The sequence below is a fragment of the Martes martes genome (assembly GCF_963455335.1).
Source record: "Martes martes genome assembly, chromosome: 3".
In the NCBI taxonomy this organism is placed as follows: Eukaryota; Metazoa; Chordata; class Mammalia; order Carnivora; family Mustelidae; genus Martes; species Martes martes.
The window spans coordinates 53,914,540-53,940,847 of record NC_137890.1 but is presented as its reverse complement, the minus strand read 5'-3'; the positions used below and the strand labels follow the sequence as shown (position 1 = coordinate 53,940,847).

General features: G+C 43.9%; 1 protein-coding gene across 1 annotated transcript in view; it reads left to right on the top strand.

Annotated features, from left to right (window-relative positions):
• ENOX1 (ecto-NOX disulfide-thiol exchanger 1) overlaps positions 1-26,308 on the top strand; it is a 560,820-nt gene that overhangs the window by 408,786 nt on the left and 125,726 nt on the right. Inside the window, exons 11-13 of the mRNA XM_080798203.1 lie at positions 1,391-1,603; positions 20,691-20,797; positions 24,867-24,984. Coding sequence (XP_080654329.1) covers positions 1,391-1,603; positions 20,691-20,797; positions 24,867-24,984 — 438 coding nt within the window. The remainder of the gene's footprint in view (positions 1-1,390; positions 1,604-20,690; positions 20,798-24,866; positions 24,985-26,308) is intronic.

Genomic DNA, 26,308 nt, shown 5'->3' with positions numbered 1-26,308 from the left:
TGTAATGCGCTATGAAATTCACAGAGAGCCCCAAGAAGGAAGGTTTTGTATGATGTGTAACATACCAACAACAGTGGTTGATTAAAAACATGCAGTGAGTTAGATAAAACCAAACTCCTCTACCAAGTATGAATCACAGTCTGTCCAGTCATCTGGGGTGTGTGTGTGTGTAAATAATATGTAATAAACGAAAATAGATAATAATACAGAAAATATATCCAAACACAAAGATCACACACAGTTTTTCTGATATTCCTCCAGTGGAGGGATCATAATAAGCACTCAGTATCTATCAGATAAATAAGTAAGAATCTGAATCTTCCAGTTTAATTTTGCTCCTGATTTTGAGAATTCAGAGCCTACCTAGTTTTCTTGAGAAATGTAGGTTATTCTTCTCAAGCCACATTTTCCAAGGGTAGAAAAACTAAGTGGAAGACTTCGCCCCTCAAATTTGCCTGGGAAGTATGCAGGAAGCCTTCAGCAGTAGGATCGATTAAATGTTGTGATAATTGACATATAACTTCCAGTTCTAATTAACTTAATTACCTTCAAACCCCCCCCCACTTCTAAGCCATATAACAGGTCTGTTCCTGTAACAATTCGCAAACAGGCAAGTTTGTTTTCTTTCAAATAAACTTTATCATTTATTTATAGGTGGAACCTTATTCCCCACTCCCCTCATCCCCCAATCCCCATACACACCTCAAACCAAGTTCAAATGCATTCCAATAGGCTTCCAAATTGCTTCAGGAGAAAACACTGACCACCCAGATAGCAAGTCCTCTTTTGCTGAAAATAAGGAACTATTCTGTTTTTCAGCCTAATTAAATATATTGTATTAAATGTAAGATGAAATTAGTTTTGAACTGTAGTATAAAAAGAACTGACTAATTCCTAGTAAAACCTTGGGAACAATATCCATTACATCCAGTTTTAAAATAGTTAACTCTGCCATCCGTATTTAGACACTAATTCTGCTGATTCTAAGCCAGAAAAGCAGTATCATTGTATAATATATCTGATGAAAGAATAAACTGGATACCAGATAGGTTAATGACAGTTTTTCCAGCCAGTCTTAAAGAGAAATCAGGGTTTGGCATACTGTGTTACCAAGAATGCCCAGAACAGACCTCAAACTGAATTTGCTGGTTTCGTAGATGAGAGAGTGAAGCACTATTTGTTTCTTGAATGGCTCTATGGGACCATGGAGTTAGAGGTGGAAGGGGAAGCCAAGGGATGCTAGAGCACTTCTTCTCAGGAGAGATAATTTGTGAAGTTCAGAAAATGCATTCGTTAAGATGGTCCCTGTTAGGTCTTTTGAGAGGAGCCTAAAGTCAAGTCCATTTTCTTGCCTTGGCATGATTTGTACTTGGTGGTTTTCCATTTCCAGATGATAGCAAGTTTTCAGAGGCTATCACAGTGCTCCTTTCCTGGATTGAACGTGGGGAGGTGAATCGGCGTTCCGCAAATCAGTTCTATTCCATGGTGCAGTCAGCCAATAGCCACGTCCGCCGGCTGATGAACGAAAAAGCCACCCATGAACAGGAGATGGAAGAGGCCAAGGAGAATTTTAAAAACGCCTTAACCGGAATCCTCACCCAATGTAAGTAAAATTTTGGGGGCCATTTGTTTTTGTTGTGATTTTGCCTTTTCTTTTGCATTCCTTTAATTGTGGTTTTCATTTTGGGGGTAAGTAGTTCAATAATTTCCCATTTATTCCATATGGAATGGCAAACCTCATAACCTATTTCATGTTCTGTGGCAACTGGCGGAACACGGACCCTGCCCTGAGAGCTTACTTCTCAAGGTGAGCAACGTTTCTATAGCTTTTCCTCAGAACACCAAACCCGGCCCCTGGGGCAGGGCAGCCAGAAGCTTCTGTGCCTGCTGTGGACCCACCTCAGGTCACACCGCACCTGCGGGGCAGCCACCCTTTACCTGTGGGCTGGCCCCACATGCAGGACGTGACCTGCATGGCCTCCTAGTGCCGACACTAGGAAGCAGACCCCGAGTACATTGTCCTTGAGCTCTGTTTAGGATGAAGGTACCATCAGAAAAACTCCTCCTCAGGATCCTTTATTTGAGGTGAGCTTTGGCTGTCAACGTGCGCAACTCAGGAGTCGAGATTTTTCTACAGTCTAATTTTTTTGTCCTTTCTTCGTCTGGAAAGCAAATTGCCTTAACTGCTTAATGCTGGCGATTTTTCATGTCCAGACCTTAAATTGATGAAGGGGTATAAATGGGCTTTCTCATAGAACAATAGTCAGGGTAATTACCCAGGGCTCTATTCGAAAAAAGGGCGTATATTTTTTTTCTGGGCACTCTGTCTGTGTCTGTAGTTAGCGTCACAGCAGCATCATGCATTACAGTTGCTGATGTTCCCGTGGTTGGTTAAAGCCATCGAGTGACACTGTAACAATGCCCGCTCCATTCGGAACCAGGTGCAGGGTGCCATGTGGGACGGTGACATATGCAATTTACATATCATTCTGAGAATGAGGAATATTTTCAATTATACAGTGTGCCAAAACGTCAATCGCCTCTTTCATCAGTGTAAACCCAAGGGATGATGTATCTATCTGTTAGCATGGGAAGAGAGAGGGACTTGAAAAACCAGGCTCTCAAGTGGAAGGGTATCTTATATGACTTTGTTGTCAGAAGAACATTTTTTTGCAGCAACATAAAATATATAAGAAACGTGCAAACGTGAAATCTGGTAAGTGACCAGATATCCAGTAGGAGATTAACCTGGGACACCTGTCTTTATAGAAAAGGAAAAGGAAAAACAGAAGTGCTGCTGTCTCATCAGACCATTATCAGACCACTTTCCCTTGATGACCTGTCTCGAGGGACAGCCCTTCCTTGGACTACATACGCCCAGCAGCTCTGAGGTTAGGGTTACTAGGGATAGGATAAAGGACACTAATATTGATTCCCTTTTTAAAAGGAGGGAAGCATGGAATGGATGAGTGGGTGGAGGGGAAGTAAGGTTGGCTTGGTAATAGAGAAAAGGAAGACAGGGAAAGGCCACTCTCAACTCTAACATACAGTCCCTCCAAAGCGATGGCAAGCCAGGTGCCTGAACATGGGAATATTACTGGGTACCTCTTGTTCACTAGCATCACTTTTAAATACTTTTTCACTCCTGTGACTTTACAGTCATACCCAGCAGGGAACATTCAACCCTTGACCCTGACAACGAAGGTAGGAGGGCAGCCATGCATTAGAATAGGGGAGCAATTCCATGTCCTTTGGTCTTATCCATTAAAAGAAGCACCTGTTAAAAGAGACCCAGCTCCTGTGACTGAAGAAATTCAATGCGCCTAACATGATGCAGGACTGAGTTGGCCTTTGTTTGAAGAGAGAGAGAGAGAGGAAGAAGTCTGGCTTGTGGCAGGGTCCAGACATCAGCATTGGATTACTGATAAAGGCTGAAAGGAAAGGGAAGTTGAAGTCCCTTTAACAACAGGCTTTCTACTTTTCTACTGTGAGGCCTCCAGGGGGCGCATCTGGCCACAGGCAGCCCAGAAGCCCTGGGCCCCACTGCACAGTGAGGAGGAGCAGAGGGGAATGGGGGGTGGGGTGGGGGGGGTGGTATGGGCAGGCTGACCTGCTCCTTTTCTGGGAGGGAGAAAGTAAAGGGCTGGAGCAGGACCAGGAATTCTGGAGGGAAATTCATCTCACGGAAGCCTAGGAGTAGAGACTCCTGTTCTAGATGCCTCTTCAGCACTTCCCACTATGAAATATCAAAAATAGAATTCTTGCTTTTAATCTTTAAACCCATTCTGTTTTAGATTTTTCCTTTACATTTTAGGGAATTCTCAGACCCAAATCCTACAAGTAATTTTTACCCTCATCATCTCCCTCCACCAAAGCCCGTATTCAGGCCATCAGGAAACCCCACTGTGTCAGCATTCAAAAACAACCCGCTTTTCTTCATTTTAACTGCCAGCATTCAAGGGCAGGCTGCCTGCACTGTGGCAGCGGCCTGGCGCCTCAGTTAGGCCTGGTGTCCACCTGTGAGTAACAAAAAACCCTGCCTAACTTTGCCTGAAACAAGGGAGGTTTTTCCCTTTTCAGACCTGGTAAAATCTGGATTTACTTGTTTGTTGGCAAGGGTTCAGGGGTGCAGGGCTGTCAGGCCTGAGGTGTCTGTGAGGCTATTAGCTTTTCCTAGGTGATGGTCCAAAATCCCCACTCTTACTCGGGCCATCACATCTTTTTTTACACGCTCAAGTCGCATAAGGAAAAAAGCAGAGGGCTGGGTTTGTGCCTTTAGAGCAAGAAAGCAAAACTTGCCCAAAGATCCCCAACAGACTTTTGTTTCTGTCTCATTGTGCAGAATTATTACATCTGTCCATGCCTAGCTATAAGGAAAGTAGGAAATATCCTTTCTTGAGTGGGCGCATTGCTCCCCAGAATAAAACTGGAGATCTCATAGGAAGGAAGGAGGGGAGGGTGGCTGCCTGGAGGCATTTTGCAGTTTCTGCCGTATATAGTCCCTCCTTTTCCACTTTTATTCCTGTTCAATCTATTTTTCACACATCGTCTAATATAATTCACATCATATCTTCCCCACTTAAATCCCTTGAGTAGCTTCCCATTGCGCTTATAGTAATATTCACTCTCCCCAGACTAAGAGCTCTCCATTCCTGCCTTTTCAGTGTCCGTTTTCCCTTGGCTTACCGTGCCTCATCCCCACGGGCCTCCCTGCCCTGGAGCCTGTCAGAACCGCCTCCCACCTCCGCACCTCTGTCCTGCCTGTTGGTTACTGCCCCCCCCCCCCCCGCCGCATGTGTGAATCCCTCCCATCCTTTAGGTCTTGGCCCAAAGCCCACCCTTCAAAGAGACCTTTCCGCTTCACCCTTCCCCAGGAGGTTCATCAAGTTTGAGGTCCTTCAGAGCACTTACTGAAGTGTGCAATGATGTCATGATTTGTCTGCTTGTGATTATCAGTCTTGCACGCATACCAAGTATCTGGAACACAGACTCAGGATGATGAATGAGCGAGCACATGAGTAAATGGGAAGGATGGCAGGAAGGAAACTAGAGACAGTTCAGACATTCCCGGGGCCCTCCGAGAGTGGTTAGGTACAGGCAGCACAGTCCGGGGTCCTGGGCCTTCAGCTCTGCTTGTGTGACCAAGCACATCCGAAAGCTCACGAGCCGTGCCTTGGTTGGCAGCTGCTGCGCTCTCCCGGACCCCTGGTAGCAGGCTGGGGGGCGTTAGGGGAGTCAGCATGGAGGAGTCAACAGAGAAATTCATGTTGGCATTCCTCAGTTACAAACACATTTCCCATCTACCTGTTGCTGCGGGAGAAACCCCCCTCAGCCCTGTGCTTGGCTTCTGGGGAAGTGTTTCAGCAGTCAGCAGAGATGGTGAAAAGTCCCAGCTGACGTTGACAGCCCACAGTGCCGTGGGGCCCATCCCAGCCATGGAGGGCCTGAGGGGCCTTCATGTGCCTTGATAGCTAAGGCCTTCAGGACAACTTCAAGATCTTAGAGACCTTAAACATGAGCGTTGACCTGGAACAAAGCCTTTGAGGGAGAACAGGAAGATGGCCTGCCTTACAAGCAAGCTCAGAATTTTCCGTTCTTTCTTACATACTGTTACAAAGATGACCACTCCCTAGGTGCAAAGGGGAACCCAAGCCTACCATCTGTCATGACAAATGTCACCTGGCTGAGCTGTGAGGTGTGTGCACATTTCATCGCCCTTTGAATTTTAAATACATCTCCTTTCACGTCTGGTGCAGTTACGTCTGTTTGTCTCGACCACGTTTTCCACTTATCCGAGATCCCTTTAGCGTAGTGGGGGGAATATGGCATCAGTATGTGATGCTGCTTCCAACATAATGATGGCCAAAGTCCACAACGATTGGCACACTCGCTACATTTTCCAAGAGCAGAACCAGCCACACCCCTATTTGTCCGCATTAATCCTTCTGGAAAACACCACAGGAATCACATTTCGACTCTCATTTAGAATTAGATCATGATAAGCAGGAAGATTCAGGAATAGCATCTCAGTTTTCTTTCTCCTGAGGGGCTGGAAATCGGATTGTTTGGCAGTAACCCTGAGTCCACCCTCCCACATAGATCTCCACAGAGCCCCCACCCTTCTCCCTAGCGCCCCATGGTGGGCTCTCCGTTGGAAAGCCACGACGTTCCAACTTTCCAGAAAGTGTTCTGAGGCAATTTGAAAGCAAGTATATTGATGAGCTAGCTTATTACAGCAGATGGGGCTGGCCTGGTGTTCTGAGGGGAGGGCTCATTTAACAACTTCCAGAGAAGTTCAGGCACATTTTTGCAAAATGCTAAGCATGGTAAAAGTTTGGGTCCCTCAATAGATTTTACTGGAAATAGGAGAAGGGAAATTTCACTAAGTATTAGTCGATTAAACTGGATTAGATGCACCCATCCTTGCTTTGCTTGTCATATTTGTCCTTGCTTTCATATTTGAGTAGATAGCATTTGCTCAAAGGGGGAAAAAAATCAAGAGCCATGAATAATAACATAAAGAAAAAGTTGTGATTTATTTCAAGGCTTGCATCAAGGTCCAGTAGTTACCTTCAAGCAACCTTGTTGGTGTTCAGTCCTGCAAACATTTACTTAAGTTCGAGGCTTTCTAGTATCTCTGGTCTTCACCCCAGGACCAGCTATTAAACACAATTAAGCAGGCATAGTTTCCATCTGAGCTTTGGCTTTAAGCATCAAGGGGCAGCACCTGATGCAACCAAGAGTTTGGGGAGTTCAGCATCCATTCACTTCTGTTTGGGATCATTTTTTACTTCAGACCATGTTCATGCAGTTCTGAAAGGTGTTAGTGGTGGACACCATTGTGGTGTGGCAGCTGGGGCTCTCTCTCATCTTTTCCGGGCAGCTGGGTAGATCTCATCTGCTAGATATAGAAGGAAGAAGAAAAAAAAATGTCAGCTCAGGTGAATCATCTCACTCTCATGTCATCTTATCCTTAGGTCATCCTTGACTCCTGTTTGTTTCATTTCTTAACCTGTCCATTTGGCTGAAAACTTCCCCATTTTTTTCCCCACTGAGAGATTTTGGGGTTCTGATCTTCTTCACTTTTTAAAAATGTATGCTCCGTAGGCACTCCCCGTAGGCCTGCCCACTTTCAGTTTTTCAGTTACAGCAAAGCTTGTCATTTCAAAGCTCAGAGAGGACCTGTTTATAAAGTTCAGGAAGCATGTACCACAGCATTCAATTATTAATATGCATGCCAAGATGATCAATTGTGCATGCCTTGTTACAACACACACTCATCTAATGAAAATTTAAACACTCCATGATATCCCCACTTTGGTACTTCCCCAGTACACTTCCCAGTAAGAGAGAAGAGAAGTAAGGGAGGAACGTGGGGGAAAGGCAATTGGGAAAGCAGACGGCGGTGGAGAAGGGTTGATTAATATTAATTTAAGAATACGTGCCATAAATACAATGAGCAGGACTGGAAAGTAGAAACTGTAGAATGTCAGAGCGAGAGGGGAGTTCAGAGACCCATTTTCTCACACCCTGTCATTTTAGAGAGGAGCGAACAGAGGTTCTAGAGTGAACAGGACACGTCTTGGTCATTTAGCAGTCTGTAGGCAGATCAGGACCCAGGACTCTTGGCCCACTGTGCAGTTAGCTGTCTACCACTGTGCCTAGGTGTGTTTTTATGAACAGCAAAAATGAGCAGAGGAGGACATTATAGCTGTAAATTTATAGCGTACAGGTGGAGTTGAAGAAATATTCGGTGATACTCCACGCTGGCTTCACAAGGAATATAAATGCTACTGCCTGGTTAGGAAATGAAGCCTTTGCCTCTAGCGGTCCCCTCTCTCCCCCTCCACGCTGGTGCCAACTCTCCATCCCTCGCCTCCAGTATTTCCCTCGGGCCCAGGCAGGAGCCTCTGTCATGCATGCTCCTGATACAGCTCATGGCCCCAACACCCTCCAGTACCCTCTACAGCGCTTATTACCATGCTCCCTATCCCCTTGAGCATTTAATTCTTTCCAATTATCTTATGCACGTCGAGTTGTGGGGTTTGTGTTTTTCTTTCTAGCAAGACTTTAGGTGACACAGAGGCCATTTACTGGTTCCCTTTCCCGCCTCCCTGAGCCATGCTCCAGTCTGTATAATTCCCAGCTTTGTATCAGAGACCTCAGTACAACTACTGGCTGTTGATCAAAGATTGTAGATGGAAATGAGGGTGGTATCGGAAATCGGGCTGGACCCTAAAAACTGCCAAGAAGTGTTCTAAATGCTGGGCTGTTTGAATAAACTGTGAGCTCGGCTGACTTCGCTCCAACATGCCATTTGCCTTCAAGTAGAACACACAGGATATTCTTCAGCTGAGCACCTTGCAGCAGTGCTATCCCAGCCCTGTTATTAATACTGTTGAGCTGGAGATCGGAGAGCTGAGGACTACCGTGCACATTTGCTTTGTGTGTTTATGATAGGAATCAATGCCACCCTCATCTTAGATCTTGAAAACAGACAGAGGAGAGGCTGTTGACCAGGCCTGAAGAGATGCTGGTTTTAATCCTGGCTTGACCATCAGTTAGCTAGGTGATTTTAAGACAGTCCCCTGAGCATCCTGGGTCTCAGTTTCCCCATCTGTTTAGTAGCAGAAGGATTTGACCAGACAGCACCCCCTCTAAAGCCCATTCCCATTCCGAAAATTCTACAGTCCTTATCATGTCCATGACTTTGATCCCTTTTTCCTTGAATATCTGAAACAGAGCCAGCCTCCCTGCTGGGATCCAGCCAGGATGCAGAGAGCTCCTTAGCTGATCACAGAACAGTGGCTCCTATACCCTCCTAGGCCCATGCCCCGCTTCTGCCTCACTGTGGAGGTCATGTCTGCAGGGCAGTTCTGCAAATTTGAAACCACATTTCAACCCTGGGAGTCTGTGCGCGGCACCCTGCTGGGGTGCTGCAGAGTCTCAACAGGTCAGGATTCTTGTTGGGGGGGCTGCACCTTCCCTGACCGGTCTCCTTTATCACATCCCCATCTGCTTTCTTGATTAAAATTGTAAAAACCTCAGGTGTTTGAATGAATGATGAAATTCACCCACAAATATTTACTGGGTGCCTATTAAATACCCAGTAGTACACGGAGTGCTGGAGTGACAGATGTGGGGTCTGTGATCTCCCTGTGGACCGTGACCCCGCTTTCAGGCAGATGGGTGTCATCATCCCCATTTCTTCTGCCTGAAAAGCTCTTTCTGAAACCACTCACTTCTTAGGAACATCTCAGCTAAACATTTTTTTTTTTATTTCTGCCAAGGGAAATTTGGCTTCTATGTTCCTGCTGTCGGAAAGGAATTTTATGAAGTGTTAAAATGTTTTCCATGTCTGTGGTCGTCATTGCTATCGTTCATCCATGGGAAAAAAAAAAACCCTAACTGCTTTAGCAACTCGGCAGGTTTTCGGCTTCTTCTCCAAATCATACTGATAGCTATATTTGCCAGTGTTTTAAGTGCTGGAAGCATTATTTTCATTAAAAAAAAAAAACAAAAAAACAAAAATCTATTTGCTCTCAGAGAATCAATGTCCAGAGAAAATATTTTTTATAAAAACTTTCAAATCAAGAATGAACACAGAATTTCCTATTTCACAGGATACGAAAAGCAATAGGAGAGGATACTGGAAGCCTGCCAGATCTGAGTTGAGCCTTTTTTGGTCTCTCTTTTCAGTCTCACTGAAAATATATGTACTCAGCCAAGTAATACCACTATGATAATAACACACACACAAAAAATGTTTTACTGATAACAAAATAAGAGACAGAAATTAAGCCTCACACTCTGGAATAATAAGGAATTGTGGAAGCCTAGATTTCAAGAGTTAATACAGTATATGTTGAGTGAAGAGGACGGCAATTCAGAGAAGATAGAACTTTGGGGAGCTAGAGGTGAAACCCCGCCATCTTAATATGAGCCACTTGAAGGGACTAGAAAAGAAGGCACTGCCAAGTGTAAGGAGGAGGTGGGGGGGGCATGGGTGGAGAGGAGGGGATAGGCTATGAGGAAGTCGTCTCTGAGCTACTTTGGAAAGAATCTGCTTGCAAACTTTTTTTTTTTTCCCCCACAAAAACTTTTTAAAGCCAAGACACTTTTAAACTAGATCTAAGGAAAAGTGAGGTGTCAGTATAGTTACTTTAAGGCAGAGATGATGTGTTCTGGACTCTTCTATGCAACTGACGAAGAAGTACAAGTTGCTGTCCATCGTATGACCTGCAAAGCAAAAAAATATTTCCTGTTTCTTTGTGGAAAAAGCTTGCTGTCTTGCCGTCTTCATCTTCTGTAGGATCCCAGAGCTGAGGCGGATATTTAGAAATGGCTTGACCATCCCCTTTTGCTTTGGACCTCAAACATAGAGGCTTTCTGAGGCCACATGGCTGCTTGGTGCTAGAGCTCAGACTTCCCCACAGTGCGGCTTCCTGGCTCTCCCTCCCCGCTCAAGCTCACATGCAGCCCCACTGTGTCCCATTCCTAAAAACACTCCCTCAGCCCAGCCCCACCTTCTCAGGTTCTCCCCTCCCCCAGGTTTATTATCCAACAACAGTGATGAACAAAAGTAGGGCGGAGTGGATTTCAGATGACTGTGTGCTGAGGGAGGGAAGTCCGTTCCAGTCCCAGAGAGGCACAAGAAGTAGGGGCCCTTTTGCAGACACTCCTCTTCTTCATTGTCTTCCGGATTCCTCGGTACGCTTATGGAGATGGGTCAGTCAGCTTTCTGCCCCATAACGATCTCAACTATTTGGCTTCTTCCTTTTAGAAAATTCTACATACCTTAAAGTTTTGGCCCAGGGGTCCTTCAAGCCTTTCCTGCCTCCTTTGGTGCTCTCTTCAAGCTTCTTCTCCTCCTATGACTCTGTCCTGTCAGTGGTGGTCTCCCCCCAGGGCTGCAAGAACCAGCAGTATCTTCAGCCCTATCCCCAGCGCCTAGCTCAATGCCTGGCATGGTACACCCCACAGTGCTTGTGAGATTTTGCCCATAGTATAAATCCATATACAAATGTTTATAAATACAGTTGGCCTGTGAATAACATGGGTTTGAACTGCTGGTCCACAGATTTTTTTTCAATACAGCACAGTAGAACTGTAAGTGTATTTTCTCTTATGATTATCTTAATGTTCCTCTAGCTCCTTTATTATAAGAATACAGTATGTGATACCTATGATATACAAAATATGTGTTGATCAGCTATTTTATAAACTGTAAGCAGGAGGCTATTAAGTTTTGGGGGAGTCAAAAGCTATATGCAATTTTTGACTGGGGGTGGGGCAGGTCAGTATCTGTCACCTCCGCATTGTTCCAGGGTCAGATATACATAAGTTGAAGTCGAGCAGATACAATTCCATTCCCAATTTCACCACTTGCTAAGTATATGACCTTGGACAAGTAATAATACCTCTCTGAGAATCTGTTTCTTTATCCATGAAATGGGCATAATGGAAGCACCAGTCCCAGAGGGTTGTTGGGAAATTTAAATGAGATAATGGTTTAAATCAGTTCTCAAACTTCAGCATTCATTGGAATGATCTGGAAAGCTTGTTAAAACAGTCTACTGGATTGGTGATTGCCAGAGGTTGAGTTTAAGGGTACAGGAAATGGGTGAAGGACGTCAAAAGGTACCAACTTCCAGTTAATCTGAAAAATACTTAGTGGGCATGAAATTGGAATTCAGTTTGGCAGTAGCTCTCAAAAATTTAAAATTCAGGGACACCTGGGTGGCTCAGTATGTTAAAGCCTCTGCCTTCAGCTCAGGTCATGATCCCAGGGTCCCGGGATCGAGCCCCGCATCTGGCTCTCTGCTCAGCGGGGGGCCTGCTTCCTCCTCTCTCTCTGTCTGCCTCTCTGCCTACTTGTGATCTCTTGTCTGTCAAATAAATAAATAAAATCTTTAAAAAAATTTTTAAATTCAGATACTCTTTTATCTGTTCCACTGCTAAGAATTTCTTATAAAGACCCTTATACAAAAATGTCAAAAGATATGTCTGAGGATGTTCATTGCAGCCTTACTAATACAGGAATACCTCAAAGATACTGCGAGCTCAGTTCCAGACTCCCACAAGAAAGTGAATATCACAATAAAGTGAGCCCAATGAATTTTTTGGTTTCCCAGTGCATATAAAAGATATACTTACCCTGTGGTAGTCTATTTAGAGACAAAAGCCTTATGTCTCTAAAAAAACACTGTACATAGTTTGATTAAAAAATACTTTGTGTGTGGGGTGCCTGGGTGATTCAGTCGGTTAAGCACCTGATACTCGATTTAGGCTCAGGTCATGATCTCAGGGTCATGAGATCGAGCCCCGTGTCAGGCTTTTTGCTGGACAAGGAGCTTGCTGAAGTTTCTCTCTCTCTAAAAAAATAAAGGGGCGCCTGGGTGGCTCAGTGGGTTAAAGCCTCTGCCTTCGGCTCAGGTCATGATCCCAGGGTCCTGGGATCGAGCCCCGCGTCAGGCTCTCCGCTCCATGGAGAGCCTGCTTTCTCCTCTCTCTCTGCCTGCCTCTCTGCCTACTTGTGATCTCTGTCTGTCAAATAAATAAAATCTTAAAAAAAATAAAATAAAATAAAATAAAAATAAAAATACTTTGTAGCTACAAAATGCTAACCATCTGAGTTTTCAGGGAGTTGTAATCTTTTTGCTAGTGGAGGGTCCTGCCTCGTCACTGATGGCTGCTGACTGTTCAGGTTGGTGCTCGCGGAAGGCTGGGGTGGTTGTGGGAGTTCCTTAAAATAAGACAGCAGTGAAGTTTGCCACATTAATTGACTCTTTCTTTCACTTGAACACTTAGAGGCCATTGTAAATTAATTGGCCTAATTGCAATATTGTTGTATCTCAGGAACTAGGGAGACCCCAGGAGAGGAAGAGAGGTGGAGGAACAGCCCGTCAGTGGAGCAGCCAGAACACACACATTGATTGATTAAGTTTGCCATCTTATGTGGGTTTGGTTTGCAGCGCTTCTAAAACAATTACAGTAGTAATACTAAAGTCCCCTGATCAATATCATCATAACAAATATAATAATGATGAGAATTTGAGATATTGCAAGCATTACCAAAATATGGCACAGAGACATGCAGTGAACAAATGCTGTTGGAAAAAGAATGCTGGTGGACGCGACGGATAGAGAGTTGCCAGGAGCTTTGATTTATAAAAACCAAAATTATTGGGGCACCTGGATGGCTCAATTGTTGAGCATCTGCCTTCGGCTCGGGTCATGATCTCGGGGTCCTGGGATCGGGCCCCGCATTGGGCTCTCTGCTCGGCGGGAGGCCTGCTTCTCCCTCTCCCTTTCCCACTCCCCTTGCTTGTGTTCTCTCTCTCTCTGTCTAATAAATAAATAAATAAACTTAAAAAAAAAAACAATTATCTGTGAAGTGTAATAAAGGGAAGCACGGTGAAATGAAGTGTGCCTTTCACATGCACATCAGTAGATTTCCAAGATACGTTAAGTGGAAGCAAGTCCCAGCACAGTGTATATAATACTAGCACTTGTGTGTAAAGAAAGGAATGTTGTACATAGAAAAATAGACAAGTCTATACCATATGCTTAAGATTTTTCTCTTGACGGAGATGCTAACATCTGTTAAGAGTGGTTACCTTTAAAGAGAGAAACTGGATGGAAGGCAGCCAGGATGGGAAGGTAGCCTTTTATATTTTGCTTTGTTCCTTTTTTCTTATATATATCTATTACTTTCATTTAGTTGATAGGGATAATCTACCCAGGAGGATTTATTGGATTTTTTTTTAAGATTTTTAGAATTTATTTATTTGACACAGAGATCACATGTAGGCAGAGAGGCAGGCAGAGAGAGAGGGGGAAACAGGCTCCCCGCTGAGCAGAGAGCCCAATGTGGGGCCCGATCCCAGAACCCTGGGATCATGACCTGAGCCGAAGGCAGAGGCTTTAACCCATTGAGCCACCCAGGCGCCCCGATTTATTGGATTTTTAAAAGCCTCATAAATGCTGCATATGGTAAGGAACCATTAAAATTATATTCTTGTAGATTGTAGTTTTGATACTTCTCAAAATGTTTGAATATATGCATTAACAAGGGGATCTCCAGTTCCTGAAATGTAAGGTGACTTAAGAAGTCACCTCACCATTTATTTGAATCACGAGCCCCTGCTTACTTGAAGTTGGCTAAAAGCATCCTATTTCTTTTTTTTTTATAATTTGATCACCATGTTTCTCTTTCTTTCTGTCTCCATCGCCATTTCCCCCCAAAGAACCAACCACCTGGCCTCGTCTAGCCAGGAAGTTAAGAAATGTGCTGCTGGCCCAGGGTGTCTGGCTTCAGGTTTAATGGGGCTGTGATGGATTCACAGTGTCGCTCAGCAGTGCTCTTTTTCACCCATCTCCAGAGAAAACCCCGGACTGCCCTTTTTCCTCCTCAAGTTGAAATTCCAGGCCATGCCTCCCTAATGTATGGGTCTGACCGTGTTAATTCTCTATTTCCCGGGCTTCCTGCCAGGCTGACTGGTAGGCTCCTCTGTGCTCAGGACCCAGAGTGAGTAGGCAGGAATCTCTCTGGGAATCTCTCCTCCAGGCTTGCCCTGCCCCTGTCAGACACTAACCGCTCCTCCCTCTGGCTTTGTCTTGCTCCTCTGGGTGTCCTGAGAGCCTGAATCACTTACTGTATTTTCTCTGTTACAATTCTTCAGCCTGGAGCCGAGACTCATCAATTCCACCCCAGCTTTTAGGATTTAAAAACAACAGTAACAAGCCGGGGCGGGGCGGTCAACTGTTTCATTAGTTATGTGCCTTTCTTTGAACGTCTTTTCTGAGCTATTCTTAAGAGGATGTGGAAAAATGTTATCCCTTAAAGGAAAACCACGTTTCCTCAGAAGCTTACAGACTTAGGCTCTATGGTGAGCCCAGATAACATTAAAAACAAAAATTGAGCTTGGAAGACTTGTTTGAGTTACTCTATTTAGGCAAGCCTTCTGCCTGGAAGGACTTAGTTTCTCCAGATATTTGCCACGGTAAAGGGATCAAAGGCTCTCTCGCAGCCATTGAGCTAGAGCGGGAGGGGTAGGAAGTGCAGGGACTGCAGAAGAACGCAGTCAGGAGGACAAGGGAAAGACTGGGTTTGTGTTCTTTGGAGGAGCCTGACCTCCCTCTTCCTCGCTTCCAAGGCTTTTCTGCCCGGAGCTTTGAATTTAGGAGCCTTGTACAACCCCAAAACCAGAAGTTTTGTGCTTGATGCTTTGATCCTTCTCAGAGAGTTTGTTTATTTTATTTTATTTTATTTCTTTATTTAGCTTTTATTTATTTATATGCCAGAGAGAGAGAGAGCACAAGTAGGGGGAGCAGCAGGCTCCCCGCTGAGCAGAGAGCTCAATGTGGGACTAGATCACTAGCACCTTGAGATCACAACCTGAGCCCAAGGCAGATGCTTAATGGACTGAGCCACCCAGGCGGCCCGCAGAGAGCTTGTTTCAGCAGGGCCTGTTTCTGGGTAAACAGATGTCCTGTTCTGAGCTTTCCTTCCCTTAGACTGAAGGCAAGGCTTCTAATGGTAATTTACAAAGCTCTCTCCCAAGTGAGAAGTATGTTCTGAACTCAGCAGATGTCCAAACATTTTGAGGTGGAGGAAAGTACTAAAAAAAAAAAAAAAAAAAGATTATTAAATTAGTCTTATGGATTTTTTAAAAAATTCTGAAGATTATACATATACACATGTGTGTTATGTGTGTGTATATGGGTCTCTTTACACACAGCAAAGAATGACTAATCACTAGTAGGATATTCAGTTAATTGAACAAGGAGAACCCCAGACAGATGTCGCTCTGATATGGTTGTGGCATACATAGGCAAACCCAAATCCAAGTCTACAAATGCCTGAAAGTCACAAAATCAAAACTTAAACACAACCAATCACAAGCAGCCAATTAGACCTGAAGCTGTGACCAGTCTATGATTTCCTTGCTTTGCTTCTGCCTTTTCTCTAGAAAAGCCTCTCCCCAGCTCCTACCAAGAAGGGGAGCGCTCATAACCACTTCTGTTTGGCACGGCCTGATTCCATCCGTTTTGCTCAAATAAACTCTTTAGATTTTTAACAGACCTCAGTTTATCTTTTAACGTGGGGTCTGCAGCTGCAAAGAGTGATTAGCAATTTCATTGAAGCTCTGTTCCCCTTCTCTTAGGTTCACTTATACCTGCTGGATATATGTTACAGAATCTCATATGACATCTAAGACTGACATTCAAACATACTGTGAAAAAATCACTTTTAATTTTTTCTTGATTCTCAAATAACCTAATTTAGGCAAAACATTATAATGTAGAATTTGGCAGTGGGCTGGGGGAAATTTGCAAGGTGTGTGAATGTAGATTTAAGTTTTCTGACTGATCTCTTTCTGTTGAAAGAGTACTTTAAAATAGTACTTTAAATATAGTACTTTAAAAATAGTACTTTAAAAATATTTATGTGTATAGCTGATCCAGCCTCAACTAGGGCCTTGGAGCCTCGTAGTCTCTAGCCCACCGGCCGCACTACTGGCATGGGTTGGGGTTGATCTGAATTTGTTCTTCTATAAGCTGCTTTTTTGAACAAATGCCGGTACCATCTTGTTTACTATTTATCTCTTCTCTGAGCTTTTAGGTAGAATTTTATTTTATTAATTTTATTTTATTTATTTTTTTTAAGATTTTATTTATTTATTTGACAGACAGATCACAAGTAGGCATAGAGGCAGGCAGAGAGAGAAGGGAGGAAGCAGGCTCCCTGCTAAGCAGAGAGCCTGATGAGGGGCTCGATTCCAGGACGATGGGATCATGACCTGAGCCAAAGGCAGATGCTTAACCGACTGAGCCACCCAGGCACCCCTTAGGTAGAATTTTAAAAATTCAGTTCAGTTAGTAACTACTTGTAGTTTTATTATATATAGAACAAGTAGTGTGAATTATATACCAGGGAAGTAGTGAGTGATGGTCAAATTCAGCGACTTGCTCTTTGGGGTTCCCTGCTGGAGACAATGAAGAGTGTACACTGGGGCCCCTGGGTGATGCAGTTGGTTGAGCATCCGACTCTTGGTTTCAGATCAGGTCCTGATCTCAGGGTCATGAGATCGAGCCCCAAGTCTGGAGCCTGCTTCAGATTCTCTCCCCCTTTCCCTATGTCCCGTCTACTCATGCGCACGCTCTCTTTTAAAATCTTTTTTAAAAAAAGTGTATGGTCTTTACTTGTGACGTCACCACCAGCAGTCATCCTGATTTATGATTTTGAAAATCTGCTGTCTTTAAATCACATTCATTAAGGCATACTCTTTGAGGTGGTTTTTCCCTAAGGATGATGAATTCCTGCTGATCCAGGCACTCTTTCTGAGTCCTTTTGTGTGCCCAAGAACTTTCATTGCAAGACAAATGGCTGGTTGGGGGCAGTCTGCACAGAAATGAGAGAAGTAAACTGGGCCTTGGAAACACTGTGAGAATATTTTTAAACCTAAGCTGAGTTCCACAGTTTTTGGTTTTGGAGGGGTTCTTTATTATTTGTTAATATATGTGGAGAAAGTATAAAACTTAGAAGTAAGAAGTTAGCCACGTGTAGTTTTGCTTTTAATTAATTACCATACTGAAAAGAACATAATTCCCGAAATTGAGAATAGTCTGGAAAATTTAAGCCTGTCTCAATTTTGAGTCTGAACCCCCAGTATGTGTTTCAGCTCTATCTAGATGACCTTCAGGCATGTCAAGTTCAGCATGTTCAAATGCAAACTCTCTACCTTCTCTCTCAGACTTCCCCCTGTGCTTGTCCTCATGGTCTCTACGTACTTCCCCAGCCTGAGCCATCCTTGTCTCCCCTTCTCCTTGGAAGGGAGACTCATGGCAAGTCAGCCACTTGTGGTACCAACTTGCTCCGTCAAATGACTCCTTGCTCCTGCCTCTATTGCAGTGCTCTGCTTTAACTCAAGCCTTCATCATTTCTCCCAAACAAATCCTACTCAGATGTGTGTCCTAGGGCTACAGTATGAAGTACACCAGCTGGCTTAGCATCCACTGTCCTTCTTGATCCATCCTTGCTCAGCATTTGCCCCAACCCTGCAAAGTCCTTTCATGACTCCATACCACCCTTTGAACTCAGGAGCAAGCATTGATCCATCATTTAAGGCCTAGCAACAATGATGCCTTTTTGGGAGTTTTAGGAGTATTTCCTGACTCCACCTACTGAGTTAGTTACTGTGTCCCCATAGCATCCACACGTCTCTAGCATAGGATAATTAACTGCTTATCTTTCTTTCTCCCTAGAGCCTGTGATCTCATCAAGGGCAAGCACTGTCTTAATTATATATTTCTAGCAGTCAGTCAAGTGCTTGGTAACTAGAGGATCTCAGATGTTTGCTGTACGAAAGGAGGATGGATGGATGGATGGATGGATGGATGGATGGATGGTTGGTTGGTTGATTGCATTGAAAGTATACCCTGGGATATGGTAACAACTTGTTCTAAATAACTGAGGCACTTTAACTCAAACACGAAACATTTGCCGCAGAACATGGCTTGAGTAGGTATGAGAGGATCTATTTTTACCCTTGAACTTGTGCAGTGTTTGGCCACTGGGTCTTTTTTCTAAGTGCTTTCCCTTCCGTATGCTTCCAGAGGTGTTACTGGCCACTCTTACCTTCCCTCTACTTCACACACATATATGAACAGAGAGTTTTCTCTCTAGTTTATTCCCTTTATTAACAACCTTTCTTGATTGATGGCAGAATTTTGACTGTCACCACCCAAATACTCAACCTCAATCCTTACTGCCCCTTCCCCTCTGGATACCACAGTTCTCACTCTTGTAGATGGCTGTTATAAAGCTCTACTGTTAAAGCAGTGGGGTCCCGTCCTCTTTAACAGGCTTATGATTACCACCCCTGCCAGATAATCTCATTTGACTGCAGATTTCACTGGTGCATATTGGGCTGACTGCTCTGTGTTGCCCCTGCAGAAGGTAGCTTAAAGTCCCCCATGACCCCAGCCTGCATGCAGACAAAACAGCAGGGAGCCTGAGCAGGAGGGCAGAGCCAGTCATCCACTGGCTGTGCTGCCCTGGAGCCCAGCAGAGGCCTGGGAGCTGGTGGTCAGGTACACGTCCGCACCTAGAACAGCACACAGTGTGTGACCCTGTCCAGACGAGATCGGGGAAGGGAGCCACGTGTACGCATGGAGAGTGTGCGCGAAGGGCCTGGCCCCTCCTCCTGTTACACACTGGGTGCAAGCAGTTTATCATGTGACCTGATGATAAAGTTTGATGAATAGGAAGGTTTTGAGTTGGGATTCTTTCAAGGTAGTAGAGAGTAAACATCGCAGCCTCTGTGAGAATTACGCATTGATCAGGAAGTGTTGCTCATTAGCCTTATGAGACATTTACAGTGTGATAAGTGAACAGAATCTACTTTCCTTCTCTGCTCCATCACACTCTTGTTTGTTTTGTGGGCTTCTTTTTAAGATTGTTGTTCTTCTATGGGGATTACTCTATTACTCTTTGCCATACTTCGGACACCTGGAAGATTTGGAAGAGCTTTGATGCCCTTTTTTATAATAGAGCCTTGGGAATCACTTAAGAAGGATTTAGGTTAGATAGAGTATTAGCATCCACGAGAGGCTAATTCTAACTGTGCCTTCCTAACTAAATATTCAGAAATTCAAGTTTAATCATATGGTTAATTCAGTGCTATAATTTCCTAATCCCATGCCTATTAGATCAATAACTGTTGGTTGGTCCCACCCCTAAGATCCACTACTAAGAGCTCATGCCCTTCTCTGTATAGCTTTGTTCAGAGCCCCCCAACATTTATCATTCCAGTAGCGCTCTGCCCAAGAGCCCCAAAAGTACTAAATGATGTCAAAGTGAGAGAGCACTTCAGGGGGTTTGGGAGGGCAGCCTTATGAAAGTGAAAATGGCAGAACAGAATGGTGCGTGGTCGTGATGAGCTACAGAGGGCACCACGTGGTGTTGAAATGCGATCTGCATGCCTGTGCAGCTGGTTGGGGGAGCCTTGGTCTGTCTTGAATGGAGGCTATGGCTCCTGTTCCCCGCCAGAGGGCTGGAGGGCTGACTGCAGTGAGTGCAGGGGCTGGGAGGGGTGGGGCAGGAAGGAGAAAGGAGCCAAGGAGTAAAAATGGCCCTTGAGATTGAGGGGCAATATGAAATAACTACTCATTGCCCCAGCTTGGAACTTGGACATGGTACTGTCTTCTGAGGACTGCAGTTGAGTCCTTGAGATGGAGACCAAAAAAGAAAAGATACGTGTTTGGCTCTTCCTCATTCAGCCACTCCACCCCGGCTTCAACTCTAAGCCCCCAACCGGCATTACTCTATCCATATATCTGTATCTGTATGCCAACTCCAGATCTATCTCTGTAGATCTTGGTATATAGACATAGCAAGTCCCATTTTTAAATAAGAGCTGTGGAATGCTTGGAAGCAGATGCCCATGAACTCTTCCCAGTCGTATTTAGAATTTGTTTAAACCTAAAGTTATGGAGACAGACTTGAAGGGAGACCTCCCCAACCTTGCTAAAATGTAAGTATAAAAAGGCACAAATTGGATGGATATTGATGATGTTATTTCTACTGTGACATCATCCATAGACTCCTAGTGTCTTTGCTTTGCTTCCCTATAGTGATCACAACATAAATTACTTGTCTTGTTTGACTTCCTTGTTCACCAAAGTTGAGCAGATTGTGGCCGTTTTCAACGCTTCTACCAGACAAAAAGCTTGGGACCATTTCTCGAAAGCTCAGCGCAAGAACATAGACATTTGGCGAAAGCACTCTGAGGTTGGTGATTTTATGATTACTTTTTAACCACCATCACACAGCTGGATTGGCAGAGAATAGTGTGGCTACAGCCATTTCGGTTTTTGTTATAGCGGACAGCTGTTGTACTATTGTCCTGTCTCATTGTCAGCTCCGAACCCAGCTCAGACTTGGGCCTTAGCCAGAAGAGCAGCTGACTTAATGCTTAGAAAACAGAGTGCTTTTCTACCCCTGCAAAGGGAGAAAGGCATCTCTCCCATTCATACAAAAAGCTCGGAAATTAGCCAAGACACTTGCCTGCCTATTCTGAAGAACAGTGTAATGTAAAATAGAAAACTGGCTTCTAAAATAAATATGGAGGGTTTTTTTTCCCCAGTGTTCTGCAACATGATGATGATGCTTTGCTCTTTGGGCTTGAAATGGCAAGTAAGCCTTTCTTCTGTGCCTTCCCATCATAAACAATGCCCTAGTCCCCTTTGCTAGCCAGCCGGATATGTAACAGCTCTCCCTAGAGCGCCTTTCCCTGGGGGAGCGAATGTCCAGGCTAGCCAGAGTCTACCTTTCTGCAGCAATGCATGTGTGAAGTGTGAGTATCCACCCCAAGGAAAGAGGCCAGACCTTGACCTTCCTTGCCACCCAGAAAGACCAGAATGTGTCATTAGTCATTGGTCGTGCAGCTGTTATTTTTAACTTCACAGTTTAGTGTACGCTTTGAACCTGTCGTTTAAAAGTAAGTATACTATCTTTGTTTGCTTATTTGTTTTTTTTGTGTTTTGTGGTTTTGTTTTGTTTTGTTTTGTTTTTTTAATAAGAGAATGTTTTCCATTTGGTTGCCTCTCCATCTCTAGCATGTTAATATTAAAGTTCTCTAAATGATACTCCCCTCTTTCAAAATCCCCAAACTTATAGAAGGTAAGGCTTGTTTATTTAATGATTTGGGCTCACACTTGTAAAATAAGTTTTTTATATGGAGTTTGAAGAACCACAAAGTACTATAATATCAGTCATTTGGGTAGCATTTTAAGTGCCCATTAACTAACGCTAAATTACAGCTAAATACCAGTGGCACTAGATGTAACATCTACATGAATACCAAATGAATCCTTTATTATCACTGTTATTATGGTGAATACTGAATGACTCCACAATAATGGGACACTTAAAATGCTAGTGCAATTTATTAAGAAGGACATTTTTTTATTTTGTTCACAAATACTTAAGAAGGTGGCTGGTGACTGATGTAGTTCTTCCTCTGTTCAGGATTATGAGTAAGGAGGAAGTGGGATTTCTCTTTAATTTTTCAGGAGTCAGAAAAATAAAGGGTGCTTACCTGCTGCTCTCCCAGACACTGAATTGAGACCTGGGTCAAGGCTGATTTTCAGGAGGAGAGAGAGTCCTCGTTTAGGATGAAATATACAGATCGAGGGATATGAAAACACAAATTGAAATCCATAAACTGATTCAAATTTGGGAACAGAGGGTCTAAGAATTGTTTATCTAATTTTTTTTCCTTCATATAAACGGCAGACATGATTAAAAGAAATGTTAAGGGGAAGGCAAGTGGCATTATGCTAATGATCTGACATAAAAAGGCTGTCATTAGTATGTGAATGTTAGGCAATAATCCATTATTGATCTAAATCACGCTTCCCACTGGCCTGGTCTGCTGCCCCTAGCACTGGTCCCCAAAGGAACAGGGGGCTGTGTCCCTGCTGCTGAGCAGGGCACACGAAGCTTCCAGCTTTGTTCTAAGGAAGCCTGCTCACTTTGCTGGGTCCACAGGGCATAGTAGAAATGGATGCACACATTCCTGAAAGGTGCTCCTGCAAAGGGGCTTTGTGCCTCCCTGCCACTCCTACCACCTCTTTTGATATTCTAGGAAATAGAATTCTAAATTACCTTTGATTTTCTCTCCTACGTGTCGCTTAATTGATTAAATACCAGTTGGTAATTTAACATTGTGGATGATTTCTCTGTTGCGTATAAGCTTGATAATTGGCTTGATTTTTTCCGCGTTCCCGTGTACAGCATCTGTTAATTATCTGCAACACCTTCGCAGATTTATGAGAGTGTACGAGCGATTTACTGCTGAACCAGAGGCACCCTGTGGAAACACCCTCGGCTTTTTTTTTTTTTTTCCCTCCAGTTTTTGTTTTTTTTTTCTTTCCAACACCCTTCCACACAAGAACAGCTACAATATGACAGTTTGTCATTAATTGTGGGGACTCAACAACAGGCCCTTTCAGCCTCATTTATTCCTTCCACCTGACTTTTCCTTGTTTCAAGTATTTTCACGCCACCTCTTTAGGAACTGGGTTCTTTGTCAGTAGAAAAATTAGCTGTACACAACCTAAAGGCATCCCCACTAATCACACGTGACATCTGCCTCCAAGAGCCACTGGTATTATTTACGGCGGAATTGGCACGTCTTTCTACTGGCTGGCGGGGTCAAGTGAGGAGTCATTGCCCATCCTCCTGGAGGCCTCTCAAGGCTCCCCATGATGGGCGTCCTTCTCCCAGGAACCTTGACTCTCTGCCCTCCCTCCCCTTTCCCGATCCTCTGCAGGGCTCGTTCCCAGGGTTCAGAGTTGACCACGCAAATACTGCTAGCAAGACCTAATTTTCTTTCGGTCCTACTACAGTTAAAATCTGTGAGCTAAGGAGAGAGGAGAGTTCAGAGAACCTGTAACACAGTAAAATATGCACATCCATTAGATGGACACTAGAACTGTTTAAAATCATGCCATTAATACATTAGGTGTTATAATTTAGATTTATTGTTATTCAGAAGCAAAATTATTTTAACTCTTTGACTTCTATTTAGAGACTTCAATTTCAGAGGTGAGAAAAAGAATAATGTAGTTATTTCCCTGTTTTATTTTGTTTTCTTGAGGTTAGTACATTTGACAGAACAGAACTGGTAAGGATTCACAAATACACAATATTCAGCTTAATACAAAATAATATAATTACTTACCATGAATAATTAGTGTCCTAGTTTTTTGGCAAGGGAGTAAAAAATTTATTGTGACCTGTTACTTTTTACAGTGAGTTTTCACATATACTCTTTGACTAACATCACTCCTCTAGTAAATAGAGAAAGTAAGATATGATCCTAAGATCTCTCAGTGATGTCAAAACAGCCATCACACAGAAACACTAAACGCTACATGATGATGTGAAACACCAAAAAGAAGGCATCGGTTCTATTTTGTCATCCAGCATCTTTGGCATTTTACCATTTTGCTGTCTGAATAGTGTGTGCGTATGATCACGCATGGATGCACACACACAACATAAGGGCACTATTTTTTTTTTTAAGATGTTACTCATTTATTAGAAAGGAATCATAAGTGGGGTTGGGGTAGAGGGAGAGGGAGAAGTAGACCCCGTGCTGAGCAGGGAGCCCATGCTGGCTCAATCTCAGGACTCTGGGATCATGACCTGAGTTGAAGGTAGATGCTTAACCTTAACCAACTGAGCCACCCAGACACCCCACAGGGGTGCTACTTTGCGTGAAGAATTATAGTTGTTTATGTTATCAACTTAGCAAACCAAGTGTCTACCATAATCCTAAGGAGTTTTGCATGCATTAATTTATTTGATCCTCAAAACTGTTATTATCACAGTATTCCAACGAGTAAATCAAGGTTTAGAGAGATGAAGGAACATTCCTGAATTTACACAGTGGTCGACAAGACCTTTTATAAATGTCATCGTGCATATTTCTTATCATTAGCTCAGCGTCCCTCCCATGTGCCAGTCATGGCAAGAGGCATTTCTGTGGAATCCTACTAGGTGATGTTATTATCCCCTTTTTGGCAAATGAGGAAATTGAGACTCAAGAGATGAAATAATTTGCTAAAGACACCCTGACTAGTCACTGGTGAGCAGGGATTTATCCTGGGGTCTTCCTACTCCCCCACAGCCCTCAGAACTTTATTCCAGATTACCTGGGGCAGTGTTTGGGAGGGGAACACTTCAGGTTCTAAGTGTTCACATGTCAGTCACAGTACACCCAAAGACCACTGGGAAAAGGTGTGTTGATGTGTGTCTGTGACTCTGACATCCTCCTGTCTTCTGCTTTCAGGAGCTCCGGAACGCTCAAAGTGAGCAGCTCATGGGCATCCGCCGTGAAGAAGAGATGGAAATGTCAGATGATGAGAACTGTGATAGCCCTACTAAAAAAATGCGAGTCGATGAATCAGGTAATGCTGACGACGGCCTCACACACCCCTGTGAGGTGCTGTCATGAGGCGCCATCATGGTCTCCCTCACGCACCCCTGTGAGGTGCTGTCATGAGGTGCTGTCATGGTCTTCCTCACGCACCCCTGTGAGGTGCTGTCATACGCTTCCACACGCACTCCTGTGAGGCGCCGTCATGCTCTGCCTCATGCACCCCTGTGAGGCGCCATCATGAGATGCTGTCGTGCTCTTCCATATCTCAGGTGGGGCATAGGTATTAGGAAATGGCCACATAACTCACTTTTATTTGAGTTATACTAAACCTTCATCTTTGCGTGACTCTGCTTTTTATTAATAGAACTCGAAACTCCTTCTCAGGGACATGGTGATTTAAATTGCTCCAGTTGTTTCTCCATCCGTGTATCTAGGGCTGTTGTAGTTTTCTCAGGGATATTTGCCTATTCCCATAAAAATCCTTTTCCAGAGCGTGGCAGCCACTGCTGGTGCTGAAATACACATAAAATTTGGTTTCAGTCAGTGTACTTCTTATGTGGGAATTCTTTAATCTCGGAAGAAGCTTTCTAGCCTCTGAGCCAATGTACTGGGGAATGAGACGTTTTTCCAATAAACGTTGCCTAACCCATAATCAAAGGGGTGGCCCCATTTGGTACCAAGAAAGGAGTATCACTCCTTGAGTTGTAAAAAGGAGAGAAGCTGAGTGAGAACCTTGCTTTATGTGCTCTGCCTGAACCAAGAGGCCGATTGAAATCTCTCTTCTCAAATTAGATGTAAATCTCAGTATTGCAGGCAAGAGAAATGCTCACTCAGATGTGGGAGACACCAAGGGATACTGCTTGTCTGAGTGTAAGAGTGTTGTCTAAAGGGCCTGGGAAGGACCACAGTTGCCACCATTTCCAAAAAAGAAAATCAGAGGGTTTGCATAGATTTGACCTTTCTCCTCATACATACCTGTGACTAAAATATTCACCCCTCTCGGGCTCTTTAACAAAATCCAGAACAGGAACAGAGGATGTGCTAATGTGTTGGTAGAAGCCAAAATCAAGATTCCAGCAGGGTCAGGTTAGCAAGATTGCAAAGTGGTCAGAGCGTTCTGTTTCTTCAGGGTTTAGAGAGGACCAGGGACGTAAATGATCAACAGAAAGTGTTCTGCATCCAGGCGGTTACAGAAGGGACTTTAAATTCATTAGAGTAGTGATTCTGAAAGTGTGGTTCCCCAGTCCGGCAACATCAGCATCACCTAGGAACTTGTTAGAAATGTAAATCCTCAGGCCCTACTCAATACCTAAGGAATCAGAAACTCTAGGGAAGGCAGAGGTGGGTGTGAG